Source organism: Lynx canadensis, chromosome A2 (genome assembly GCF_007474595.2).
Source record: "Lynx canadensis isolate LIC74 chromosome A2, mLynCan4.pri.v2, whole genome shotgun sequence".
In the NCBI taxonomy this organism is placed as follows: domain Eukaryota; kingdom Metazoa; phylum Chordata; class Mammalia; order Carnivora; family Felidae; genus Lynx; species Lynx canadensis.
In genome coordinates, this window is record NC_044304.2 from 18,505,274 (window position 1) to 18,528,649 (window position 23,376).

Below are 23,376 nucleotides of genomic sequence, written 5' to 3' on the forward strand. Positions count from 1 at the left end.
GCTCCCATAAACGTTGGTGCTCCCCACAAATCTTTCCTAGACCACTGCTCCCGTGTGATCTCTGAGGCTTGCCTGTGAATCGAACCCTTAGCTCTCCCCAATAGAAATATCTAGACTTTTCTGAATTGAATCCAAGCCCCGACCCATCTCCTGATACCTCTTGTACCTACCTCCCACCTCAACAAAACCAGATCCAACTTCATGATTTTGCCATTTTATTCCCCATTCTCTGCTCACCGACTGGCTTCTGTCCCTGGACCCCCAGTCTCAATCAAAAGGACCATTCCTCCTCAGACCTCAAGCCAGAATACCTCTGCTGAAACTTCCCTCCCTCTCACCCCACGGACTGTCTCTTGGGCTATTGCCAATTTTTCACTGTTTCCCTGCCTCTACTGTCTCCTTGACACACAGCCAGAGCACTCTCTTGTTTGAAAACCTTAGAGGCCCTATTATTCCCCTGGCCTTTCCCTTTTTAGCTCTAAGCTTGCCCATAGTTCAGGAAGTTCAGACCACAGGATTGCTGGGAGCTGTTCTAGGTGCAGGGGATAGCACTGGCTTAAACCTGCCGTGCCTGCCCCCCACAGCCACCCAGCCTGAGCATGCTCTGTCATGTCTCTGAGTCTTTTCATGTGCTCTCACCTCTGCCTACCTTGCCCTTTCACCTCAAGGAGAAGCCTCATCAGACTTCTGTCCCTTCCCTGGACCGTGTGGAGGCATGTCGTGCGGTGATTTGTTTGCACATCCGTCTCCCCTCTAGACTGTAGGCTCCCAGAGGACTGGATCCCTGTCTGATTCACTTTTTTAAAAATGTATTTCAATTAAATATTGAATAGGTATTTCTAAAGAATGTAAGAGTACTTATAAAATATGTATAAGATGTAAAGGATACAATACAATACAATGAACACCTGTAGACCCACCTTCCATTGTCAGAGACATAGTTTGTTCATACCGCCAATACCTATCACGGGGCCTGGAACTATTCCAGGGGTCAGCAGGTGTTTGTGAATGACTACATGCCTGAATGAATGAATGAATGAATGTTAGTTTTCTCTGTGAGTCTCAGCGTTGCTGGGCAAACTCCATGTGAAGTGGTCCCAACTGAATCATGTTGCTGCCTGAGGTCAGTCCCACCCTGTGAGCTCGCTGAACCACTTACACATCTTTCCATTTACTTTGCATATGTTTATTGAGGGCTTGCTCAGTACCAAGAGTGGTGGGAGGACTGGGCTGCAGTGGGGAGCAAAATGTCAGAGACCTTCTCCTAGGGAGCCTTCCACTTAACCAGCTCTTCAGAAGAGAAAAAAATAATCCAAAGAGCCCAAAGTGCAGTGCTGCCTACCTGTCCACAGCCTCACTGCGCTCCCGAGAGTGACAATGTGCGACAGTGGTTAAGGACAGAGACTGCAGGCCTTGATACAAGTCATGATGGCTTTGCAAGTTATATAACTCCTATGTGTAGCAGTTTCCTTGTCTGTAAAATGGGCAAAATGGGTCCTGTCCTGTGGATTTGCTATGAGGCATAAAGGAGTTAATATGTGATAGGTGCCTGGCACACAGTGGGGCTCACAGTAAGGCTCAGTTGGCATCACCACCATGGTGAGCAGAGTATTCTGTATGGTGGGACTGGGGGTGCAACCAATAACCAGAGAGGACTCCACTATCATATCTGAAGCTCTCTCCAGCATGAGCTCAGATCCAGGGAAGGGCCGAGTGCCATGCTAGTCACGTGCCATGCCTTGTTTCCTCAGCTCTAACACACTTTTGGGCCACATTTGCTTTTCTGAGTCATGATGTGCCTACAGCCAATCTATTCTGGAAACACCAGTTGTGTGTCCAGTGTGTGCTAGGCGCTGTGCTGGGCTCCGGGATGCAGCTATGGAGGCAGCACACAGAGGCCCTGCCCACAGAGCTGACGGTCTAATGCGGGGATCACAGAGGATACACAAAAGCAATACATATGATGAATTGGAAGGTACTCAATGCCGTGGAGAACAAAGAGGCAGGAGGGACAGAAGCTACATTTTATGTTTTTTAAGTTTATTTATTTATTTGTTAGCAATCTGTACACCCAACGTGGGGCTCGAACTCATGCCCAGAGAGCAAAAGTCACATGCTCTTCCAACTAGCCAGGTGTCCCAGAAGCTTCATTTTAAATAGATCAGGGAGAGTGTCCCTGAAAGGATGCCACCAGCGCAAAGACTTTAGGGAGTGCAAATGCCTGCAGATGTGGATGCCCAGAGGAGAGTGGCCTGGCCTAAGGGAAGTAGAAGGAGAGAGGGAGAGAATAGTAGGGGATGGGGCCAGGGGGAAAGGGGCTGTATCTCGTGGGCTTGCAGGGGCCATTGTAAAGCCTTTGGATTTTCTTCTGGGAGGGAAAAGAAGTGTTGGAGGGTTTAGACAGAGGAGGGAAGTGGCTAATTTATGTATGTAGAGGAGTATCCTGGCTGCCATGCAGAGAAGACCACAGAGGGGTGAGTGAAAGCAGCCTGGCTTGTGCAGAACTGAAAAAAAGAGGGGACGGTGGGGAGAGAGGAGGCAGTGGGAGTGGCCAGACTCTAAAGCCAACAAGATTTACTGATGATTGAAGTGGATGGGAGAAGAAGGGGTCAGAGATGGCGCCAATGGGAGGCTGGGAAACGCACATATAGGGGAAGATAAGAGCTCAGCTTGGACACTTCAGGTTTGGGATGCCTATGCATATGACATCTCAGTCAAGATGCAGAGTCTGCAGTTAGACCAGTGACAGGTTCAGGGAAGAGGACTGGGCCAGAGACACATATTTGGTAGTTGTCACTGGGAAGTGGGATTTCAAGCCTTGAGTCTGGGTGGGCTTTGAGACCCAGGATCGTGTGTACTCAGAGAAGACCAGGTTCCTCCAGTGTAAGGAGCGGGGTTCTGGGAATGGGAGAGAGTTTAAACAGGTGTGGCCAGGAGGGAGGAGGAAACCTGGGAGAAGGAGGTGTTCCAGAAGGCAAGTGGAAAACTTATCTCAGGAAGGAGGGAGCACTCAGCAGTATCCTGTGGTGCTGCTGAAGTGAGATGAGAGATTGAGAAGGGATTGTTGGATTGATAATGTGGAGGCCGTTGGTGACTATGACCATAGCGGTTTCTGTAGAAGGGTGTGCAAAAGCCAGGTTGGACTGGGTTGAGAGGAAGGGAGGAGAGGAGCAGAGAAATGGGGCAGTAGCTAAAGGGGAAAGTGGGTCAAAGTTATTTAATTAATTAATTAATTAATTTTGCGGATGGGAGAAGCGTGTTTGCATGGTTATTGAAATCATCCAATAGAGAGGGGAAATGGTTGATGAAGGAGAGGAGGTGGTTTGTGAAGGTAAGAAGTGGGCTTTGGGAACAGGAGACTGGCAAATATTGGGGGACAGACGTCGAGCGGCTGTGGATGTGCAAATTCTCCTCTAGTAGCTCCCACTTTCTTGGTGAGATGGCATGCAGGTTGTCAGTGACAGTTAAGAGAGGGAGAGACATACTGGAGGCTTGAAGATCATGGAGAAGGGGTGAGGAATCATCCAGGAGGATGGAAAAGAGAAGGGATCGCGGACAAGCAGCTCGATCGCCAGGTGTCTCCTACAGCCACCGTGTTGGTGCGTGCACACGCATCAGGCCCAGGTGCAGGGAGCCCTTGCAGGACAGACTTTGCTGGGCCACAGAAGGCATTGTTTGCTTAGTCATTGTCACTCTGGCTGAGCTGAAAGTTAACTTGAATCTGGATCTCTGTCACACAAATTTTGTCCCCAGAAAGACTACATGGTGATACAACATTGAATTAAAATGCAACTGTGTACACAGAAGATTGCCTGTCACAGACCAGGCAACTCACAGACAGTAGAGATGGCTACATTCCTCAGAAAAAAACTTCAGACCTTACACAGCCTGGGAAAGGGACTGCAGCCCCTCCCTCCACATGGTATAAAGGGCTCTCAGTAGCTTCTGATTAGCTTTCAGGGGCTCCTTTTTTTTTTTTTTTTCCTTTTAATTTTAATTCCAGTATAGTTAACATACAGTCAGGTGCTGCTTTTAAATTCCAGCCCCAAATCATTCAAATAAAAAATGAAATTATAAATTAACCAAGTGGGAATCTTTCTTTACCATGCCTAGAAATTAGTCTGCTGGAAGGCTGTGGAGCCTAGGTTCCAAGTGTGGCCCAGAGATGCTGTGGCCACTACATACTGGGCCTCACAGCTGGTGGCAAGATGGCCCAGGGGGGCTAGACTCTCAGGTTCTGGAGATCCTGTTGAAGACAAAAGTGGCAGGTCCGTGAGATGGGATGGATGGGTGGGTATATGCTGTTGTTGGTTGATGAAAGAAATGTTTGATAGACATGTAATAGTGTTTCTTTTTTCTGGAAGAGTCTTTATTAGACCAAAGGTGTGGCTCTCCCCCCACTGTTCCTCAGAAGGGAGGAAGAATTGCAGACAGTCTTGGAGGAGGCCTCCTCAGGTGGGCTCCTCGCCCCCTGGCCCCCCCCCCCACCCCGTCTGAAATGGCTTGTTTTAAGACATCCTACCAGTTGGCCCCTGAATCTTTTTTGCAAGCAGATGGCTTTCATCTAGGGGCAGCAAACTCAGAATCCCCTCCTGTCAGTCAGTCAGACCCTAGGAGGACACAGGGCACTAGGGCAGATGGCGCCAGGGTGGCCTCCCTGCAGGCAGCTGTGGTCCAGCCTCCACAGTGGCGCTCAGCCAGTCTGTCCTGTCTCCTGGGTGCCAGTATCCACCCAGATGAATACACACTGGAACAAGGATAGAATTTCAGGGAAGCCATATAAAACATTGCCTTTGGCTTTTTGTGCTCATCTTCTTTCAAATTGGAAAAGGAAAATAAGGAAATTGAGTTTAGCTTAACTTTCTACCTTACTGAACTACTCAACTCTGCGGGCTTCCCTGCAGCTGCGCCAGGTCAGAATGGAGATGGGGGTTAGGTACACTGGATTTCTCTTCAGTGGTTCCTCAAGGGCTGGATCCTAGGACCGCAACCCCACCCAGCCTGGTACTAGCGGAAGAGTAACACTTCACCCATCTCGATGGACTTGGTCTAGCATCAGGCCTGCTGGTGAGCTGCCAGAAAGTAGGTTCCTTTGTCACTGCTGGAGATGGCATTAACTAGGTAGGCATTGGGATGCCTCCCCCACCCATCTCCAACTGTCTGGGGTCAGCCTTTGAAGGGAACAAACCAGAACAGACCTGCCAGGGCAATAGCTCTGAACTTGTGCTGTATATTGGGATCACCTGGGGAGGGAAAAATACTAATACCAGGGTCCTGCCCCCACAGATTCTTTTTTATTTATCTTTTATTTTTGAGAGACAGAGAAAGACAAAGTGTGAGCGGGGGAGAGGCAGAACGAGAGGGAGACACAGAATCCAAAGCAGGCTCCAGGCTCTGAGCTGTCAGCACAGAGCTGATGCAGGGCTCGAACCCACAAACTGCGAGATCATGACCTGGCCGAAATTGGATGCTCAACCCAGCACCTCAGGTGCCCCTGCCCCCACAGATTCTGATGTAATTTGTCTGGGGTATAATCTGAGAATCAGATATTTAAAAATAACTCCAGGTGTTTCTAACATATAGGTTTAGAGCCTTGGTTCTTAAAGTGTGGTCTGCAGACCACAGTATAGGTATCACCTTAGAGATTCTTAAAAATGCAAACCTCACACTAGACTTGCTGAATCTGAATCTGTACTTCATCAGGATGTAGGAGGGGAACTCAAGATTCTACCACATGACCTGGTGCTCAGGGTTCAAATGGGAGACGCTTGTCAGCGCTCAGCACGGGACACAATCAGCACTCAGCAAATGGTAGCTGTGATGATGTCACTGGGCAGGAAGAGGAGAGCGGAATGGGGCTCGGCAGGGTCACCGAGCTTGATAGAGCCCCCTGCAGGCTGCTTCTCTGAGAAGTGTCTCTAACATAGTGATTTTCAATGTCATTTCAGCGTTTCCAGGAGACTGGACCCCAAGGAGCCCCCGGGTAGCCAGAGAGCAGCTTCCCCAACCCCGAAGCAGGCTTCTGCTACTGCTCCCGGCCGCGAGAGCCCCCGGGAGACGAGGGCACAGGGCCCAGCAGGCCAGGAGGCTGATGGCCCGCGCAGGACACTGCAGGTAGACAGCAGGACGCAGAGATCAGGGCGGTCACCCTCTGTGTCACCGGACAGAGGCAGCACCCCCACATCACCCTACTCCGTCCCCCAGATCGCCCCCCTTCCCAGCAGCACTCTGTGTCCCATATGTAAGACCTCGGACCTCACGTCGACCCCCAGCCAGCCAAACTTCAACACCTGCACCCAGTGTCACAACAAGGTCTGCAACCAGTGTGGGTTCAACCCCAACCCTCACCTCACCCAGGTAACCACTTTCTGCGCCGGCTTCCCCCACCTACCTTCCCATGCCTCCCTTGGTTTCCTTCCCCTCTTTAACCAACTCTCTTTTCCTGGTTGTTTCCCTGAGCCACCAGCATTTGTGTCTTCCTGGCTCAAGATGTGGTAGCAGAGAACAGGCCTGGCCGCAGATCTCCTGAGGGATTCCTGCACCTCCTGAAAGCTTGGGCAGAGTCCCAGAGTAGAAGATGCTTTTGTAGCTGGTGTGAGTTTGACCCAGAAAAATGGCCTTAGAGAGGGCCAAAGACAGGCTTCTGGGCAACTTTTCTCAATGGATACTCATTTGGAGAGGGCTATAAATAGCCACAGGCTGGAGGGGAGGCAGATTTCCCTGGCTCTAGGCCAGCCTCTTTCCCTGACAGTGGGCACTGGAGGGGGATGCTGGTGAGGGAAGCAAGGTTTTAGGAGAGGCAGGAAACAGCCTTCCAGTTGGGCTCTGGGAAGCTTCTCCTCTGGACTTTCATTCCAGTTAGCTGGGCCTGAGATGGCAGAAAAGCTAGCCATCCCCAGAGAAACAACCTCAGGGTAGAGACCCAGGCTGGGAGCCAAGCATTCACAATGGGTGATGGTGTCCTACACTCACTGAGCAGTTACTGAAGGGCCATTTCCACGAGATTGGCCTCCTTTGTGCCCCGGGTCCACAGCCCCATCCTGGCTTTGTTCAGGATGCTTTGAGTTGCTGTGGGATGCTCAGCCAAAACCCTGAAGGCTCTTTTTGGGGACCTGGAGGCTGGGTGCCCCAGTGTACTAGTGGAACTGGGGCCATGCCTCTGAAATGAACTGCGTGGACTTGCCAGCTTCCTCCCTCTCCTCTGGGGTAACCCATAGAAGTCTCTAGTTCCTCCTCCAGGGCTCTGCCCTTGGGCAGGATGGAGCATGGCCGGGCTATAGGCACAGGCATGGCCGCCTCTGGGATTATCAGCAGCAGGAGCCATTTGGACCTCGTGTGTGGGGGAGATGAGTGAGAATAATTGTTCACAGGTCGGGGTCTATTTGTGACATGAGGTGCTGTGGGTGTGGGATGTGTGGTTTGCGAGAGGTAAGTGTGAGATTCCAAGGAAGGAGCTGCCGTTGTGGGGAGATGACTCAGTACGTTTGGAGTTGCTCCTGGAGTGTGGGGGCTTCCTTGAGGAGGCGTGCACACTCGTGATTATTACATCTGTGATTAGAAACAGGCCCATCCCTGAGCTGATCAGTTAGGTAAGTGTTTGCTCTTCAGTACTTAGAACAGTGTGATCCACACCAAAGAAACTCACCTGTGTGTTTGTGCCAGCACAAACCAGAAGCCAGAAGCCCTGGCCCCCCAGGAGTAAGGTTTGACAGGCAGGGGTGAGACGCTGCAGTGGCCCCTGTGTGGTGTTGCCCCTCTGGGTTTTAGCCTCCCTGAGATGCTCACTTGAGCTATAGGACCTGAAGGGCAGAGGTCAAGGGAGAGCCACATATGGGGCACTGGTTTCCTGGTGGGCACCCAGCCCTTGCCACACAACAGGCTCCCCCAAGCCCAGGACCTTGGGTGACGTGGGAAGGGAGCCAGCCTTTAATATGCCAGGAAAAACAGCAGAGTGGGAGGACCTTGGCCACACTCAGTCCATCTGCCTCGTTGTGCCGGGAAGAAGCCGAGGCTCAGGGCCAGGAAGGAAGGGGCCTCAGACTTAACTGCAGATTCAGTGTTTGGTGAAGAGCAGTCCTCTCAGCCAGGTGCTTCAAGCAAATCTGAGCCAGACAAATGCATTGGTTCTTTGCTGGGAGGCTTCTCAGGCCTTCAGCACCCTGAACGGCACCATGGAGCTCCAAGACAGAGCTGTAGCCAGCAGCCTTTCCCAGACTTGCTTTCTCAGAACATTAGGGGCCGCTGTTCCATGGCATCAGTTTGGGAAATGCTGACCTAGTCCATTCTCCAGGTTCTCGGAACCTGGTGGATGCCCTTTTCTGACAGGGTCTCCAAGCAGAACCTTCTTTCTTCTCCAGAGCTGGCTTTCAGTGGTGTTCCAGTCAAGGAGAAAGAGCCCTCAGCACATTTTCCTGAGAGGCTGGCAGAACGTAATTCTCGAGTCAGAGCGGTTGTCCATTGTCACTCTGCTAAAAGCAGATTCACCTTCCTGGTCCTTTTGCACAGAAAGAGAAACCCAGTTTGCAGGTTTTGTTCACGCACCTGCTGATCCGCCCTGGTCACACCATACCTGTCCTGACACACCTCCTAACTTGATGTTTTGCCAGCCAAGAAGGCCGTTTCTGGGATTACCCTGGTGTCTGTGGGCTGGGCTCCTGCCTGGCCTGAGATGCTGGGCAGGGCCAGGGGCTGGTTCTGAAGTAGGGTGTGTCTAGGTGTCAGGGCGTTCAGGCAAAGCGACCTTTCCCAGGACACCCAGGTCCAGGACTCTCTTCTCAGCAGGGGCCCTGCTACGGTGCAAGAAGAGGTGGTGCTGGTTCCAGCACCAGATGCACTGCAGACACTGGCCACTGGGGGGCATACTGGGGACCTTGTCTGCAGGGTGGGGCTGTGTGTCCGAAACGGCTTAGTGCAGTGATGCTGCGGTGGCGGGGCTGAGGAGGCCTGGGTCCCACATTCTGCCTTGAAGCTCACCGAAGCTCATCAGGGCATGTCAACATTGAGGCTGCATGGAAGTCAGGGAAGGAGCTCAGGGCACTCTCTGTTTATAGACAAGGAGACGAAGTCTTGGGAAGTCTTGGCTTATTCAGGGTCATTTTGGAGCAATAGACCTGGGGATCCAGAATCAGTGGCGAGGTCTCCAGTTTTCCCTCAGGGACTCTCAGCACCATTTTCCCTGTCCACAGTCCACTCTTCCTCCTCTTCTTGAGGAGAGTTCAGAACAAACAAGGCCATCTCAGCCACTCTTTGTGGTGAGGCCATTTCTTTCTGGAGTTTTGTGGTCCTGGAGCTCAGGGCAGGTGAATAATTTACCCTGTTTGAAATTGTGGCAAAAGACTGGGGGTTTCCTTGTGGGGTCTGAACATCTCTCACCACCCACAAGAGACCGTCCCTGTGAGGAGGAGCACTGATCAGGAGGCCAGAGGCATTAGGATGTAAGCCCATTCAGTACCAGTGATGGGGAAAAGACAGGAAGATTGTTCTCTTCTCTCCCTGGATGTGGGTCCTGAGAAAAGTACCTTAACTTCCCAAATGTCTGATTTCTCTAAAGGAGAGGCAGAGGGCCAGGGACCAGCCTCGGTGGCTTTGCTGATGCCTCATGCCAGCTCAGGCCTATTAGCCCACCTCTCTACTCTTCAGTGACTTAATGTTCAGGCCTGCCACCCCTTTCTCCTGCAGGAGGGAGGCCCTTGTTGCACAAATCAGGCTCTATTCTGATGGGGGGATGGGAGACAAGGCATGGTTGTGAGCCTGCTGGGTGGAATCTGGGAGGTGAGGTTTGGGTGGGCAGTGGGGGTGGGAGTGAGCTGCTAGAGAATACGAGTGATGGCCAGGGGCAGCCCAGCAGCACGTCCTGGCCTGGACTTCCTCCAGATGTGCGTCTGGCCTCACCCGGGGAAGAGTGTCACAAGAGCACATGCTGGTGCCGACGCAGGGCTGGCTGCATGCCTGTGCTTCCAGATCTGATTGGCAGAAGCATCCCAGAGCACCAGCTACAGTGCAGCCGCAGCCTGCCCCTGGGAGGCCCACCCTCTGCCCCAGTGGGGAGCCATAGAGCTGCTACCCCATCTCTAGCCTTCCAGGTTCAGACAGCTCATCTGAGCTCATCTGCCTCCCATCTCCCTTGTCCTAGTCGGAATTGCTCAGAAGCCCCTCTGAAAAACTACAGAAGAATGATCATGGTCTTTCTTTGCCTGTCCTAAGGTCTAGACTTTGCCGAGACCAATCCAAGGATGTTTAATCCACTGTGCACTGGCCTCCCCCCTAACCTGCTCCATCAGCACTTACCCATGGGCTAAGTAAGGGCTTAGGCACTTACCCATGGTGGGCGGTGTGGAGAAGGGAGGGAGATGAAGCAATGGCCATAAGCTTTTCCTCTACTGCCTGCATCCCACTCCTTTCCGGCAAGGGCCGGAGCACCAGATGGCCCGGGGGAGGTGCTGTGAGTGCCGCACCGGATCCCTCCGCTGCAGCCACCAGCCTTGCCCCCTTCCCTCTGCTCCTCCGTGGCCACGCTGCCTCCTGGGCCGGTAGGGAATGAGGAGCAGGTGTTAGGAGGACATAGATCAGCAGTGGGCTGAGGAAAGGCAAAGTTGTCTCCCTCCTCCCTGGGCCTAGGAGGAGGTGGTGTCTGCACACATGCCCAGGCTTCCCTTCTCCACCGCTAAGCCAAATGGAAGTTGGTCTCCAGGGGGCAGGCCCTTTGGGAAACCTTTCTCCCACAGTACATCCAGTCCTTGAGCAGCTTGCCTTCCAGAAGCCAAACAGTCTTCAAGTCAATAGGGAAATACCTGCCAAGCTTCAGTCAGTCCTGGACAGCCAGCCCTGCTGCCAGTCCGTGCTCCCAGGAGGCAGGACTCTTGGCCTCCTTGCTGGGACCACTGCGGGGCAGAGGCCAGAGCCACTGGGTACATGCAGAAGAGACAGCTGTGTGGGAGTGGGAGCTGTTTCATAGCTGGAGCTGTCAGGCATGGCACTCCAACTTTTAGCTACAAAGGGGGCTGTACAGTTATCTAAGAATGAATGTGAAATTAATTCAGAGCAGAAACCTGAGATTTTATTCTCAAAACACCTGCTCCTATATGTGTGGGCAAAAGAAACAGAATGAGAAGAGAATTGAGTAAAAATTGAGAAAAAAAAGAGAAATAAATAAAGTGGGAACAGGGAGAAGGAACAGGGGGGAGAGACAGGAAAGGGAGGTGACAGAGAAAGCCAGAGGCAGGAAGAGGCAGGAGAGCTCAGTGAAGTAACCAGATGCTGGCTGGTCACCTTGGGCAGGTCTGCCTGTACCCACTGTCAGATGGTGGCCCTTTCCCTTCTTCCCATCCTTTCCTTCCCCTGCAAATACTTTTGAGCCCTTATGTTAAGCCAGGAACTGTCCTTGACACTGGAGAATCAGACAGAGCTGAAGTATGTTGCTCAGCCCTGTGGAGCCCGCAAGCCAGAGGGAGAGGCGGCCCTTCCGCCAGTAACCGCCCAAGCAAACACACAGTCACACCTGGGGGTCAGGTGTGCGGAGGACCAGGAGGGAGGCTGGGGTGTTTGATATGCTGCTGCACCAAGACTCTTGGGGGCTTCTACAAGGAGGAGACATTAGACTGGAGTTGGCCTAGGGACAGGTGGGGCCCAGGGAGGCCTGAGGGGAAGTGCATGGGAACAAGCCAGGGCTGGGTGGCTGGAGTGCCGTGAGCAGGCCCAAAGGGCAGGCAGATCCTGCTGGGGTCTCTAGATGGGCTTCCAAAGATTTTGAAAAGTGGCAGTGGGAAGGTCAGATGTGCATTTAAAAACACCTCTTTAGAAATAGATAACGGTGATGGTTGTACATTATAAATGTAATTAATGCCATTGAATTGTACACTTAAAATGGTTAAATGGCCAATTTTATGTTATATTTATTTTATCACAAAACTCTCAACAACAACACCCCACTCCTCTGACTGCTGGGTGGAGAAGAGCCCATGCGGTGGGGCTGGATCCCCAGAGCAGGCTGGGGCTGGGGTGGTGGGAGTGAAGAACCTTGAAAAACTCCTGGTGGATTTCAGAAGCTAGATAGACAGATTTTGGAAATGTGTTGCACATGGGGGTTAGGGGATAGAGATGGAGAATTGTTCCATTTGGGCCACGTCAGGTTAGAGGTGCCTGTGAGCATCTAAGTGGGGTTCAGTAGGCTGACAAATCTAAGACCCTGGCATGCAGCAGACAAGTCAGGGCCAGAGAACTTTGAAATTCACAGGCATATTGACATCAGCATACTTCCCACTAAACACTTCAGTAAGCATATCATTAACTTGAGTTTAGTATGGGGGGGTGGGGTTAGGTAAAATGTACATGTATTGTAATGTTTAGAGCCCAAGTGTACCATTCAGTGAGCTTTGACAAAAGCATGGAGCTGTGTCAGCCAAACCCCTCTATCAAGGTAGACGTCCTCATCACCCTAGAAAGTCCCTTCAGGCCCCATTCCTGTCCATCCCCACCCTTCCTCCAGACACAACAGTTGTTCTGATTTTTAACCACCATAAACAAGTTTTGCCTATTCTAGAGCCCCGTATAAATGGAATTGCACAGAATGTGCTCTTTTTTGCTCTTTTACTCAGCACAGCGTTTTTTGAGGGCCGTCTATGTGGCCAAGTCTTGAGAGGCCTGACCGAGCAGGAAAGGAGAGAACACAAGACAGTGGTGTGCACAGGAAAGGTGCGCAGACAGAGGAGGGCTCCGAAAAGCAAGAGACAATGGCACTGGAGTTCTGAGAGGCAAGGGCTGCACAGGAATGTGGGGGGTGGAGTGTGGTTGAAAGAGCGGAGCCCCCAAAGAGGCAGGTCTAGATCCTCAGTGTGGAGGAAGAAGCCTATTGTGTGGCTCCTCTTGACGACATTGGAAGCAGGGCAGCGGTTTGAGCCAGAAAGCAAGGGAGGGGGACAGGCAGGGAGAGGGACACGAGAAATTGAACAAGCCATTGTGGACAAAAGCCTCCTGGGGAGATGGAGTGAATTAGTTAACCGGGCAGATATGGGGGTCCAGGAGAAGTTAGACGCAAGTTAATTTACAGCGGAGCCCGTCCGCCTGGTGCCCATTTATCTGTTTGGGTGTAGGCCCGGGGAAAAAAGGTATCTGGCTGGATCCAGTTCTGAAGCAGACATAGATCAAGAGAGCACAGACATTTAGCAGAGTGACTGCGTGACAGACCATAGATTCAGCTGGTCAGGAAGACACGTGAAGGCAGAGGGCCTGTGGAAGAACAGAAAGCAGAAGCTCGGGGCAAGTAAGTTCAAGTAAGGGAGCAGCTGAGAAAGGCTCTTCTTGGGATGAAAGTCCCTTCGGAGCCAGAACCCATAAGGCCCTGCTTTTCTGAATCCCCAGCAGGCTCCTGGCAGGGTAGGAAGCGGCTCCCTGAGGGAAGCCACTTTCCTGTAGCTTCTGCTTCCCCCACTTCCAAAGCAGCTCTTGGCCTGCACACCACACTGAGCCTCCCCATTCCTACTGCTGCTCGGGCCCCACTGGGCTGGGATGCACAGGTGTCCCGCCTCTGAGATGACAGGATGGGTTTCCTTGCTGGCAAGAAGGGTCAGCCTGACAAAAGCTAGTGTCTGACAGAGCCATCCACATCAGTGCAGCCCTGGGCAGTCCCCTTAGCTCACCTCTGGTTCTTGGGACGTGAGTTCTGTGGCGGATAGCCTGCTCATCTCCTGGCCATGTGCCAGGTCAGGCTCATGGAGGTACTGGACAGCATAACTCTAGGACAGGTTTCCCGTCACACTAGTAGAAGGCCATTCATTCATTGTGATTCTGGTGGGCAGCTGGATTGGAGGCTGCCAAGAAGCCACAGACACCGAATACAGTTAGATGAGGAAGGCTCTCACTGCTCTGGTCCCAGGGCTGACGAGTCTGCCACAGGCCTGGCCATGTATGCCCAGCCTAGGTGGGCAAGTGAGCTGGGGTGCATGGCCATCTATCTCCCTGTCCAGTAGACAGCATCCATCCCCCTAACACAGGGATGAGGACCTTGGAGGAGGGAGGAAGAGGCTAAGGCTGAACCCCTCCGATCAAGCTCCTGATGATCAGTGGGGGAAGCAGAGGGAAGTCTTGCTGGGCTCAGAGTGCTCCCCTCCCAGTGTCCTCCCTGGGAGGCCTTTCTGCCTGGGCCTGAGTCTGGGTGGGGCTGGGAGAGGGCGTGGTCAAGGCTCCTTGCCATCTAGAAGAGGCTGGATAGAAATAGCTGTGCCCATCTGGGCGATGAGTCACTGAGGGGCGTTTTAGCTGTTTCTTGGAGAGGTTCTATTTTAGGTGAATGCCTGTGACAGCCTGGGTGACGGAGGCTGGGTAAGGGAAGGTTCTGGTGGTGAGTGCAGGAGTTTTAGCACATGCCCTTATTCAACCCTGTCCAGAACCTGAAGGAGGGTCACTCTGAAGTCCCAGGATAAGGAGTTTTACATTCCAGACTCCTCTTGTCACAAGTCCCACCTCAGGGCATGCTATACCTGTGCAAGCGCACAGTGGAAATGGAGCCTGGGGTGTGCACTGGGCACCCACCCCAGGAAGTGGGTCTGTGACAGCTGCCCTGGGCCAGGGCCTGGGGCTCCCCTCAGAAGGCTAATCCCCTCCGGGGGACCATCTGAGGGTGAGCAGAAATAGCCTGCCCCTGGGAGCTCCCATTTTGATGGGAAGTGAGCCCTCCCCACCCAAGAGTAACTTTCTAAAGTGTCTTTGGACTGAGTCCCAGAGACCCAAATTGTTTCCTCTGAGGCTCTCTCTGTCCAAAAGTAGACAAAGCTCCCTTGGGTCTTCAAAAATACGTAGGGTGAGTTGACAGTTCCCATCTGGGGGGGATGGCTTCACACCCCAGTGCTGTGGCATCACTGTTCTTAGGGTTTCTGGAACTGGGCTTGGCCTTTGAGGGCTCTGCCAGTGTTTTGCAGAGGGGACTTCTAAACCCATGACTTGACCTGCATGAGGTTGAGTGGCCTTTGGAAGAGGCAGGAATGCAGAAGGCACCAGACTCCAGGCCATAGTTCAGGAGCTGGGCTGGGCTGGCAGGGCTGGTCTCACCCACAACACCACTTCCTGGCTGGGTAACCACAAGAGTATGTGGTTAAATTAGATCAGACCTTGATTTTCTCTACTGTGAAAACTAAATGACAATGTGAACTGTGAACATGCCCTGTGTGGTCCTGGGCACAAGGGGGTGCTCACCAAAGTGCGGTGTTCCCCACTCCTTGGATGCTGCTTTTGGCCTGCTAGGCAAGACAGCCAAACCCAAGCTCTCCAGCTGGCAAGTCAGCTAAAGCAGCAGCTGCATAGCCCTGTGGCCTCAAGGAAGAGAGCAGGACTAGAGGTACTCCTAAGGGTGGACAGAAAGGGCTTTTTGCCTCAGGAACTGGATTGGACCTTTCCCTGGTGACTGGGCCACCATGGTGCTTTCAAAGGCTCTGGCTACAAGCACAGATGGAGCAGCCTTGGCCTGCAGCCTCAGCTCTGGTTGGAGAGGAGGAACCTCTTCACCGGGGCACCAAATCTCCAGTCTCATGGCTTTGGCTTTGTGGGAACTGTGCCCCCCGCCCCCTGTTAATAGGTTGTTGGGATTAATCCCACAAGAAGTCTCTCTGGAATGAGCCCTGTTCTGTACTACACACTGTGCACAGTCCTGAGAACACGTCAACCAGAACTCACAAGCTAGGTGGGGAGAAAGGAGACACCCAAGGAAACAAATTGGTAGATACTTCGGGAAAGAGTAAGCACTGTGAAGAAGATGAAGTGGGTGATTCGATACAGAGTGCCTGGTGGGGGAGGCGTATGTTAGATTGTGTGGCCAGAGAGGGCCCTGATGGGGAGATCTGAGGCCTATATAGCTAGCTGGTCTGGGGGCAGAGAAAATTGTGAGGGCTGAGGCCCTGGTTACAGAAGTGAGCTTAGGGGACTACTTGGCAGAACAGGAGGCCCAGAATCTCTGGGGTAAGACCACTAAGGGGGGATGGCAAGGAAGGAGGCCAGAGAGAGGAATGCGCTGGAGTAGATTGTGGAATCTTATGGGCCCTGGTGAGTTCCCATGGCACACATGATGGGAATCCACTAAGGGATTTGAGCCTGTAATTGATAGGCTCTGGTTTGTATGTAGATTTTTTGAGAGAAAAATATTATTGGCTCATGCACCTGGAAGTCCAAGGGCAGACTTAAGGTATAGCTGAATCCAGGGAATTAAATGAACTCATCAGATCTGCTCCTCTCTCCTTACCTTGGTCCGCTTCTGACTGTCTATTGATGTTATCCTTAGCATCTCGCTGCATGTGGGGAAAGAGGGCTGCTGGCCACTCTAAGGCTACTTTTCTCTATGAGTAATCCCAAAGGAAAAAAGCCCCTCTTTCTTCTATTGTTCATTTACCAAGGGCTCTGATCAGCCCTGTTTGCAAGGTCACATACCTGTCCCTGCGCCCCTTGCTGAAACCAGTGATTGACCAACCTGAGTCATGCGCTCACTTTATTCAGGGAAGGGGTTGATGCAGAGAGAAACTACATGTCCATCACATAAATAGCAGCACACGATTTTTTGTTTTGGAGGCACAGATTATCCCATTTTCTTAAAAAATGTGTCTTGCTTAAGGAAACTTTTTCATTCTACTTACATCATCACTTACATTGCATTATTTTGCTCTCAAGATTGTTCATGTATATCTTGTGTCCTCAGCTAGACTCTAAGCTCCTCCAGGACAGGGAGGAAATTAAAAAAAAAACAAAACACGTTTATTTCTGAAAGAGAGAGAGAGAGAGAGAGAGAGAGACACCAAGCATGAGCCGGGGAGGGGCAGAGAGAGAGGGAGACACAGAATCCGAAGTAGGTTCCAGGCTCTGAGCTGTCAGTGCAGAGCCTGACGTGGGGCTCAAACTCATGAGCTATGAGATCATGGCCTGAGCTGAAGTTGGACATTTAACCGACTGGGCCACCCAGGTGCCCCGGTTTCTTTTCTTTTCTATGCCTCCCTCTCCCTCCTGTTACTTTTCACTTATTTATTCATTCTGCAAGTTTTTAATTGAATATCTGTTGCGTACCAGGCACTGTACTAAGGCCATCCTTTTCTTCCTGGTTTAAAAGATCACTCTGGCTGCTGTCTGGAAATGGCCCAAAACAGGCAGCAGGGGAAAGAGAGTGACCAATTGGAGGCTTTTGGGGTCATTGGTGAGGCAGGGCATGGAGATGGAATAATGTACACAGATCAGAGGTACAGCCAGTGGGTGGTGGGGAAGACTCTTGAGCAGGAGGGTCTGACAGGCAGCAGATTGGTGGTTGGGGGGTGGGGAGTGTGTGTGACTGCCCCTGTTCTGCTCCAGGCAGCTGGCAGCTCCCAGAGGTCAGGGCAGGTGCCATCAGCCCCTTCAGCTTTGCCTCCTGGCAGCCCAGAAACACCTGAGTGGTGCTTGCTGCTCCTGCCTATGCTTGGAGCTGGCCCTGGCTGCTGGGGGGCCTGCAGTGACCTGAGCTATGGGCACTGTCAGTCCCGACCACCCCGATGACCATGATACTTCCTCCTCAGGTGAAGGAGTGGCTCTGTCTGAACTGCCAGATGCAGAGGGCTCTGGGGATGGACATGACCACTGCGCCTCGCTCCAAGAGCCAGCAGCAACTGCACTCCCCAGCCCTGTCTCCTGCCCAGTCCCCAGCCAAACAGCCCCTGGGGAAGCCGGAGCAAGAGAGATCGCAGGGCCCAGGGGCACCACAGCCAGGCCTCCGCCAGGCTGAGACATCCAGGGCCACCTCAGTGCCGGGGTCTGCCCAAGCAGCTGCCCCTCCAGAGGTGGGGAGGGCGTCTCCTCAGCCTCCTCTCCCCATCAAGCCTTCCACAGCGGATCCCAGGCCACCTGCAGGAGAGGCCCTGGCCAAAAGTGCCACCACAGTGCCCTCTGGGCCTGGTGCTGCTGAGCAGACCCAGGAGGGCCTCACTGGGAAGCTCTTTGGCCTTGGAGCATCACTGCTGACCCAGGCGAGTACCCTCATGTCTGTGCAGCCCGAGGCTGAGCCCCAGGGCCAAGTGGCTCCCAGCAAAGGGCCACCTAAGATTGTCTTCAGTGATGCCAGCAAGGAGGCTGGCCCAAGACCCCCAGGCTCAGGACCTGGGCCTGGGCCAGCACCTGGAGCCAAAACTGAGCCTGGAGCCAGACCAGGTCCTGGATCGGGGCCTGGAGCCCTGGCAAGAACTGGGGGAACAACCAGTCCAAAACATGGCAGAGTGGAACACCAGGCAGCGACCAAGGCTACTGCCAAGCCAAAGACCACGCCGAAGGAAAGGGCCACTTGCCCACTGTGCCAAGCTGAGCTCAACGTGGGCAGCAAGGGCCCAGCCAACTATAACACCTGCACCACCTGCAAGCTCCAGGTGTGCAACCTGTGTGGCTTCAACCCAACGCCCCACCTGGTAGAGGTAAGAGAGCTGGACCAAGACCTGGAGTAATGGGGGGCCTGGGAGGCATGGGAGCCAGAAAGGGCTACAGAGAGCCAGGTCTTCAGCACTTGTGGGGCCCCTACACAGGTACAGAGGGGCTGTACTCCCTTTTCTATCCCTGCCCCAGGCTTGTTGTTCTTCTCAGAAAACCAGCTGGCACAGCGGATGGGGTAATGATGCCTGCTGCCTCTGACTGGCTAACCGGTGCCCTGAGGCCAGTCCTAGAGGTAGCTAGGCTCAGAGCACCCTGAACTAGCCTCCTCATTCCCAGCTATCCTGGGCATGGTCTGGATGGAAGATGCCAACCTCCCCTGCTCAGGTGGGAAAAACCTGAGGTCCCACCCTGCCCTCCGTCTATGACCCACACAGGGGCTTGAAGGGCTGTTAGGCCCAGGGCTATGCCCCATTGCCCCAGGCTCCAGCCAGGTGGTATCCTCCCTCCATCCCCTCTTCTGAGGTCATGGGTATTGACGTCTACTTGTCAGAGCTAGTCTTTGGGCCACATATTTTCCTTTGGCTGGGCCTAGTTCTTCCTGGGGCTGCATGTGGGGATGTTCAGGGATGTTCTTTTTACCCCTAGGGAAGTTTGAGAGAGTTCTGGGGTTAGGGCCTATCTCTCTGCATCCTTGCTCCAAGGAAGGGTTCTGGGCGCTGTGCAGAGCTGGATAGAAAAGAATAGGAGGCCCAGTGTTCTCTCAAAGCTTGGAGCCCACCTGGCAGGCTCAGAAGATACAGAGGTACCTGGGCAGAGTTGGATGAGCCTGGGCCTGGAGGCTGCTTCTGCTCCTCCCCTTACTCACTCTGCCCTGCCCACAGGGCCATCCATGTGAACCCTACCTTGGCTGCCTTGGGCATAGCTGGTGTGTCCCATTCCCTTAAATGCCCTTAGGGTCAAGATGAATGATTGGCTCATCTTAACAGACAGATACACCCCCAGCTATGTCACATCAGGAGATGATCAAGCCAAAGCCCTTCCTCCTGGACACAGGCAGCCACCTGAGTCCTTGGGGATTCTAGGCAGAGCCATGCACGGTCAGTGGTGGGGCAGGGAGTCTCTGGCACCTTGTTCTGATTTGCTTTGAGTCAGGCCTCCACTGGAGCAGCCCACTGTGGTAAAGAAGACTGCTTTGGCTGTCACAGGCCATATCTTCCAACATACAGAAAGAGGCAGCTCTAAGCAAGAAAAGTGACCTCCTCACATGATGCCCATGTGGCCCTCGAGGCCCCATACTGCCACTTATCTCCTTAGATCCAAGGGCTCACTGGAGGACAGTTGGCCTGGCTGACTAGGGTGGGGAGGGGACACCAAGGGGCCACCAGAGAGCCAGAGGAGCTCCAGTCCAGAGACTACCAGGCACACACTGGCTGTCAGTTGAGTGGGGCACCCTGATCCTGAGGGACTGTGAGCCCTGTTGGACTACTGAGCTGGTGCAGCCTGGGGGACCCTTGTCCCTGAGAGACCTCCTGGCCCACATTTCCTCACTCAGCAAGACATGCACAGAGAGAAGGGGAAAACTGTCTCAGTTCAAGAGTGTAAATGTTCCTGACAACTCCTTCCAGCAGCCCCTGGGCCAGGCCAGAGGAAGTGCTGATTCTGCCCAAACATGTCTCAGTCACATGCTGACTCTTGGATGAGCATCTGGATTCTGATCCAAGCCTCTCCTTAGCCATTTGGTTGTCACCTTCCTGGGTTCCAGAGCTTCTGCTTCTTGATAGCCAACATTGCCCCCTGCCCTACCCCCTCCATGTCCTGCTGTCTCCATGTCCTGCCCCAGTGCCACTTCCTTGGCCAGAACCACCCTTGTCACCACAGGATCTGATGGGTTCCATGGGCCTGACAGCAAACTTCTGGGTGTTTAGCGCCTCCCCACCCCGGGGCCTCTTGCTCCTAATAGCAGTCAGAGGGTAGCCCAGCTTCTCCAACTCCTTTCTCCTTATGGCTCTACTTATTAATGCAGCTGTCCCCAGAGGGGTCCTGGGGAATGTGTGAGTAGACAGCCATGATGCCCTCCTCCTGTGGTTCCTGGTACCACCGTTGCTTTTCTTCACTGTAACCAGGCCATGGACCGTCTTTGATCTCACCTCAGCAAATGGCTACTTGACATTCGGCTCAATTGTGTGCTTCCCTATGACCTACTTGGTGTGAGAGACCTACTGTCTCTCCCACACCTTGCTAACTGAGGCCAGCCCGCCAGGCTCAGGATGACTGTGTGTCTCTGTGTACAATGTGAGCCAGAGGGACCCTGTCTGCATGTAGGCCGGGGGCTTGAGGGAGGGATGGACCAGGGCAGTCCCACTGCCACTTCCCCACAGGCCTGTTAGACCTGCTGTGACTCCACCTAAGATGAGAGTCAACTGTCTGGGCTGCTAGGTTGGGGATTTTCCTCAACATCTTGGAGCTATAAAACCTTTTACCTTCTTCCTAGACAGGGAGTCCAGAGCATACAATGAAGGAAGCAGTAAAACTAGATCCCTTTTTGCTCTGAAATTCCCTCTGAAAAAATAACCATAGTGCTATTTAGTGAGTCATTTCATAATTAAGAGTTGTTGATTCCAAATTTTTTTACCTATTTATCTTTTGAAGGATAATAGTACCCTCTGGCTTAATTTTTAATTGGCTTTCAGTTCAAAATAGAGTTTGTGAAGAAATTAGTGGAATTGGAAATGTTACAGTAACACCACCAGTTTCTGATCTTATTAGAATTGCCAAAATACCAGCCATACCCTTGAGAAGTTGGGCCTCCCTGGGGAAAGGGCCCGGCACCTGTGATATGCGGGGCTGGGCTGGGCTTATTTGGGGAAGGGGTTGCATCGGGGGCACCAAGTGAGAGGCCAGCAGCTGCCTCTGGCAATAGTGGTCTCAGGAAGCCCTGTCTCCTCCGTGTGGAATGGGGGTGATAGCACTCCCTCTTAGGTTTCTGGGAGAAATAGTTGAGATGCCATACTTCAGATACTTATGCAAGGTCCAACACACAGCCAGATTGGAACCAGCATGTCCTAACAGGGAGTCTCTATGCAGGGAAGAAAGAGTCTCCTCTGGCCCCCAACTATCTGAGTGTGAATCAATCCTGTGGCCAGTGTAAGACCCTGGTCTCATGAAGGATGCCCCATGGGGAATGGACACATTTGGTACTGGAGCGTGAGGAGAGCACAGCCTAGCCAGAAAGAAATATGTTGGGGATATCAGAGAGGATTCCTCTTATTGGAGGCAGAGGCCCAAAAAGGAGACGCTTAAGGATGTCCAGAGACAGGATGGGGCAGGGTCATAGCATCAGGAGAACGGCAGCACCAGTGACAGCCATGCCTATAGTCCAGGGTCTGGCCATGCCTATTGGGCCCTTTATGTCCAGGCATCCTTTCTCTGAATTTCTCATCTACTGCCCCTGGTCTTGCAGTGAGGCTGGGGGTATGTTGGGCCCAGCAGCTGGCCATGGGCTGTTGGTCAGGCTGGTGTCACGTGATCAGACTGACACAGGCCAGCTCCACATACACAGAGATTGTGTTCTGCAAGGTCATTCAGACAATGGCAGGCAGTGCAAGAAGGATGCCCAACATGCATTGCAGCCTCACTGGGCAACCTTGGCCCTTGAGGCACAGTAGCCAGTGATCCTGGAAGGCAGCAGGGCTCATCCACCCGTGGAGTACTCCACCAACTCACTTCCCCTTCTTCACCTTGACCCCATCTCCCACCATTAGGTGGTGCTTACCCTGGGGCATTCCTAGCTGCCCCCAGAAAGGAACTGGACAGAGGGAGGCAAGGCAGAAGTGGTCATCAAGTGTCCCACTGTCCATTCCTAAGTCCCAGACCATCCCCTGCCCACTTGCCAAGGGGTCAGGCAAAGGGGAAGAGAAAGTAGCAGCTCCCTGGGGCTGGCTGGGGGCGGGGTTGGGAGAGTACAAGAAAGGGTGTACAGGTAAATGAATGAATGAGGGAATAAACATGGATGAGTGAATGAACGAACAAGGGGAAAAATGGAATGAATGAGCAGGGGGCGGGGTGAGGGAGGGCATGCTGTCAGGGGGCAGAGATGAGAACTGAGTGAATAAAAGGGCGCCTGGGTGGCTCAGTCAGTTAAGCCAGCTTAGATCATGATCTTATGGTTGGTGGGTTTGAACCCTGCATCAGACTCTGTGCTGACAGCTCAGAGCCTGGAGATTGCTTCAGATTCTGTGACTCCCTCTCTTCCTCTGCCCCTCTCCTGCTCATGCTCTGTCTCCCTCTCTTAAGAAGAAATTTTTTTAAAAATTAAAAAAAAAAAAAAAAAAAAAAAGAACTGAGTGAATAAAGAAATCAGGACCTGTGCTCCAGCCCTCAGGCATAGAACCTCCTCATGGCCAGCCTCCTACCCCATCCCCATTCTCCAGAAACTTAGGTCTGTGCCAAGTCTCCTCAGACTCCACCCGAACAGGCCCCAGTGCCCTGCACCCTTCTCCCCGCTCCCAGAGAGCTGGCAAAGGGCCTCCAGCAGCCAGGTCCAGTGTTTATTTTTAGCCCTTACCTCACATGCCTCCCCCTGCCTGCCTTCCCTCCCTCCCTGGCCGCCTGTTATAGCAGAGCCAGGAGCAAGAGGCCCAACTGGGCAGCCCGTTCTGCAGCCTGGCTGTCTCTATGAATAAGCGTGGGAAGGAACAAAACCCTGTGGAGCATGTGACCACAGGTGACATGCTCTGCTGAGGGCTGGGCCTCTGGGCTCAGGTAAGCAGGCTGCCACACAGGCTGGCTTTGAACACTTGGCATTAGGTCTGCCTCCTCCATCCAGAGCATCTTTCCAAGGTGCCCTTCACTGGCACTGCTTCACTGGGACTGTTGCTTCTGGGGTGGGGTCTGCAGGCCAGAGGCAGGGGTCAGAGGTTTGCCAAGCCCCTAAGGTGAGCCAGGGCAGGTGATCTGACCTCGAGAGGCCTAAGCTGGAATGGCTGTGTGCAGGGTCCCAAAGTGGAGCCAGAACAG

The 23,376-nt window shown here is 53.0% G+C and overlaps 1 protein-coding gene across 1 annotated transcript in view; it reads left to right on the forward strand.

Moving 5' to 3' along the window:
- Window positions 1-23,376, forward strand: part of BSN (bassoon presynaptic cytomatrix protein) — a 91,977-nt gene that overhangs the window by 48,847 nt on the left and 19,754 nt on the right. The window contains exons 2-3 of the mRNA XM_030296066.1: window positions 5,958-6,357; window positions 17,520-18,404. Of these exons, the coding sequence (XP_030151926.1) occupies window positions 5,958-6,357; window positions 17,520-18,404 (1,285 nt within the window). The remainder of the gene's footprint in view (window positions 1-5,957; window positions 6,358-17,519; window positions 18,405-23,376) is intronic.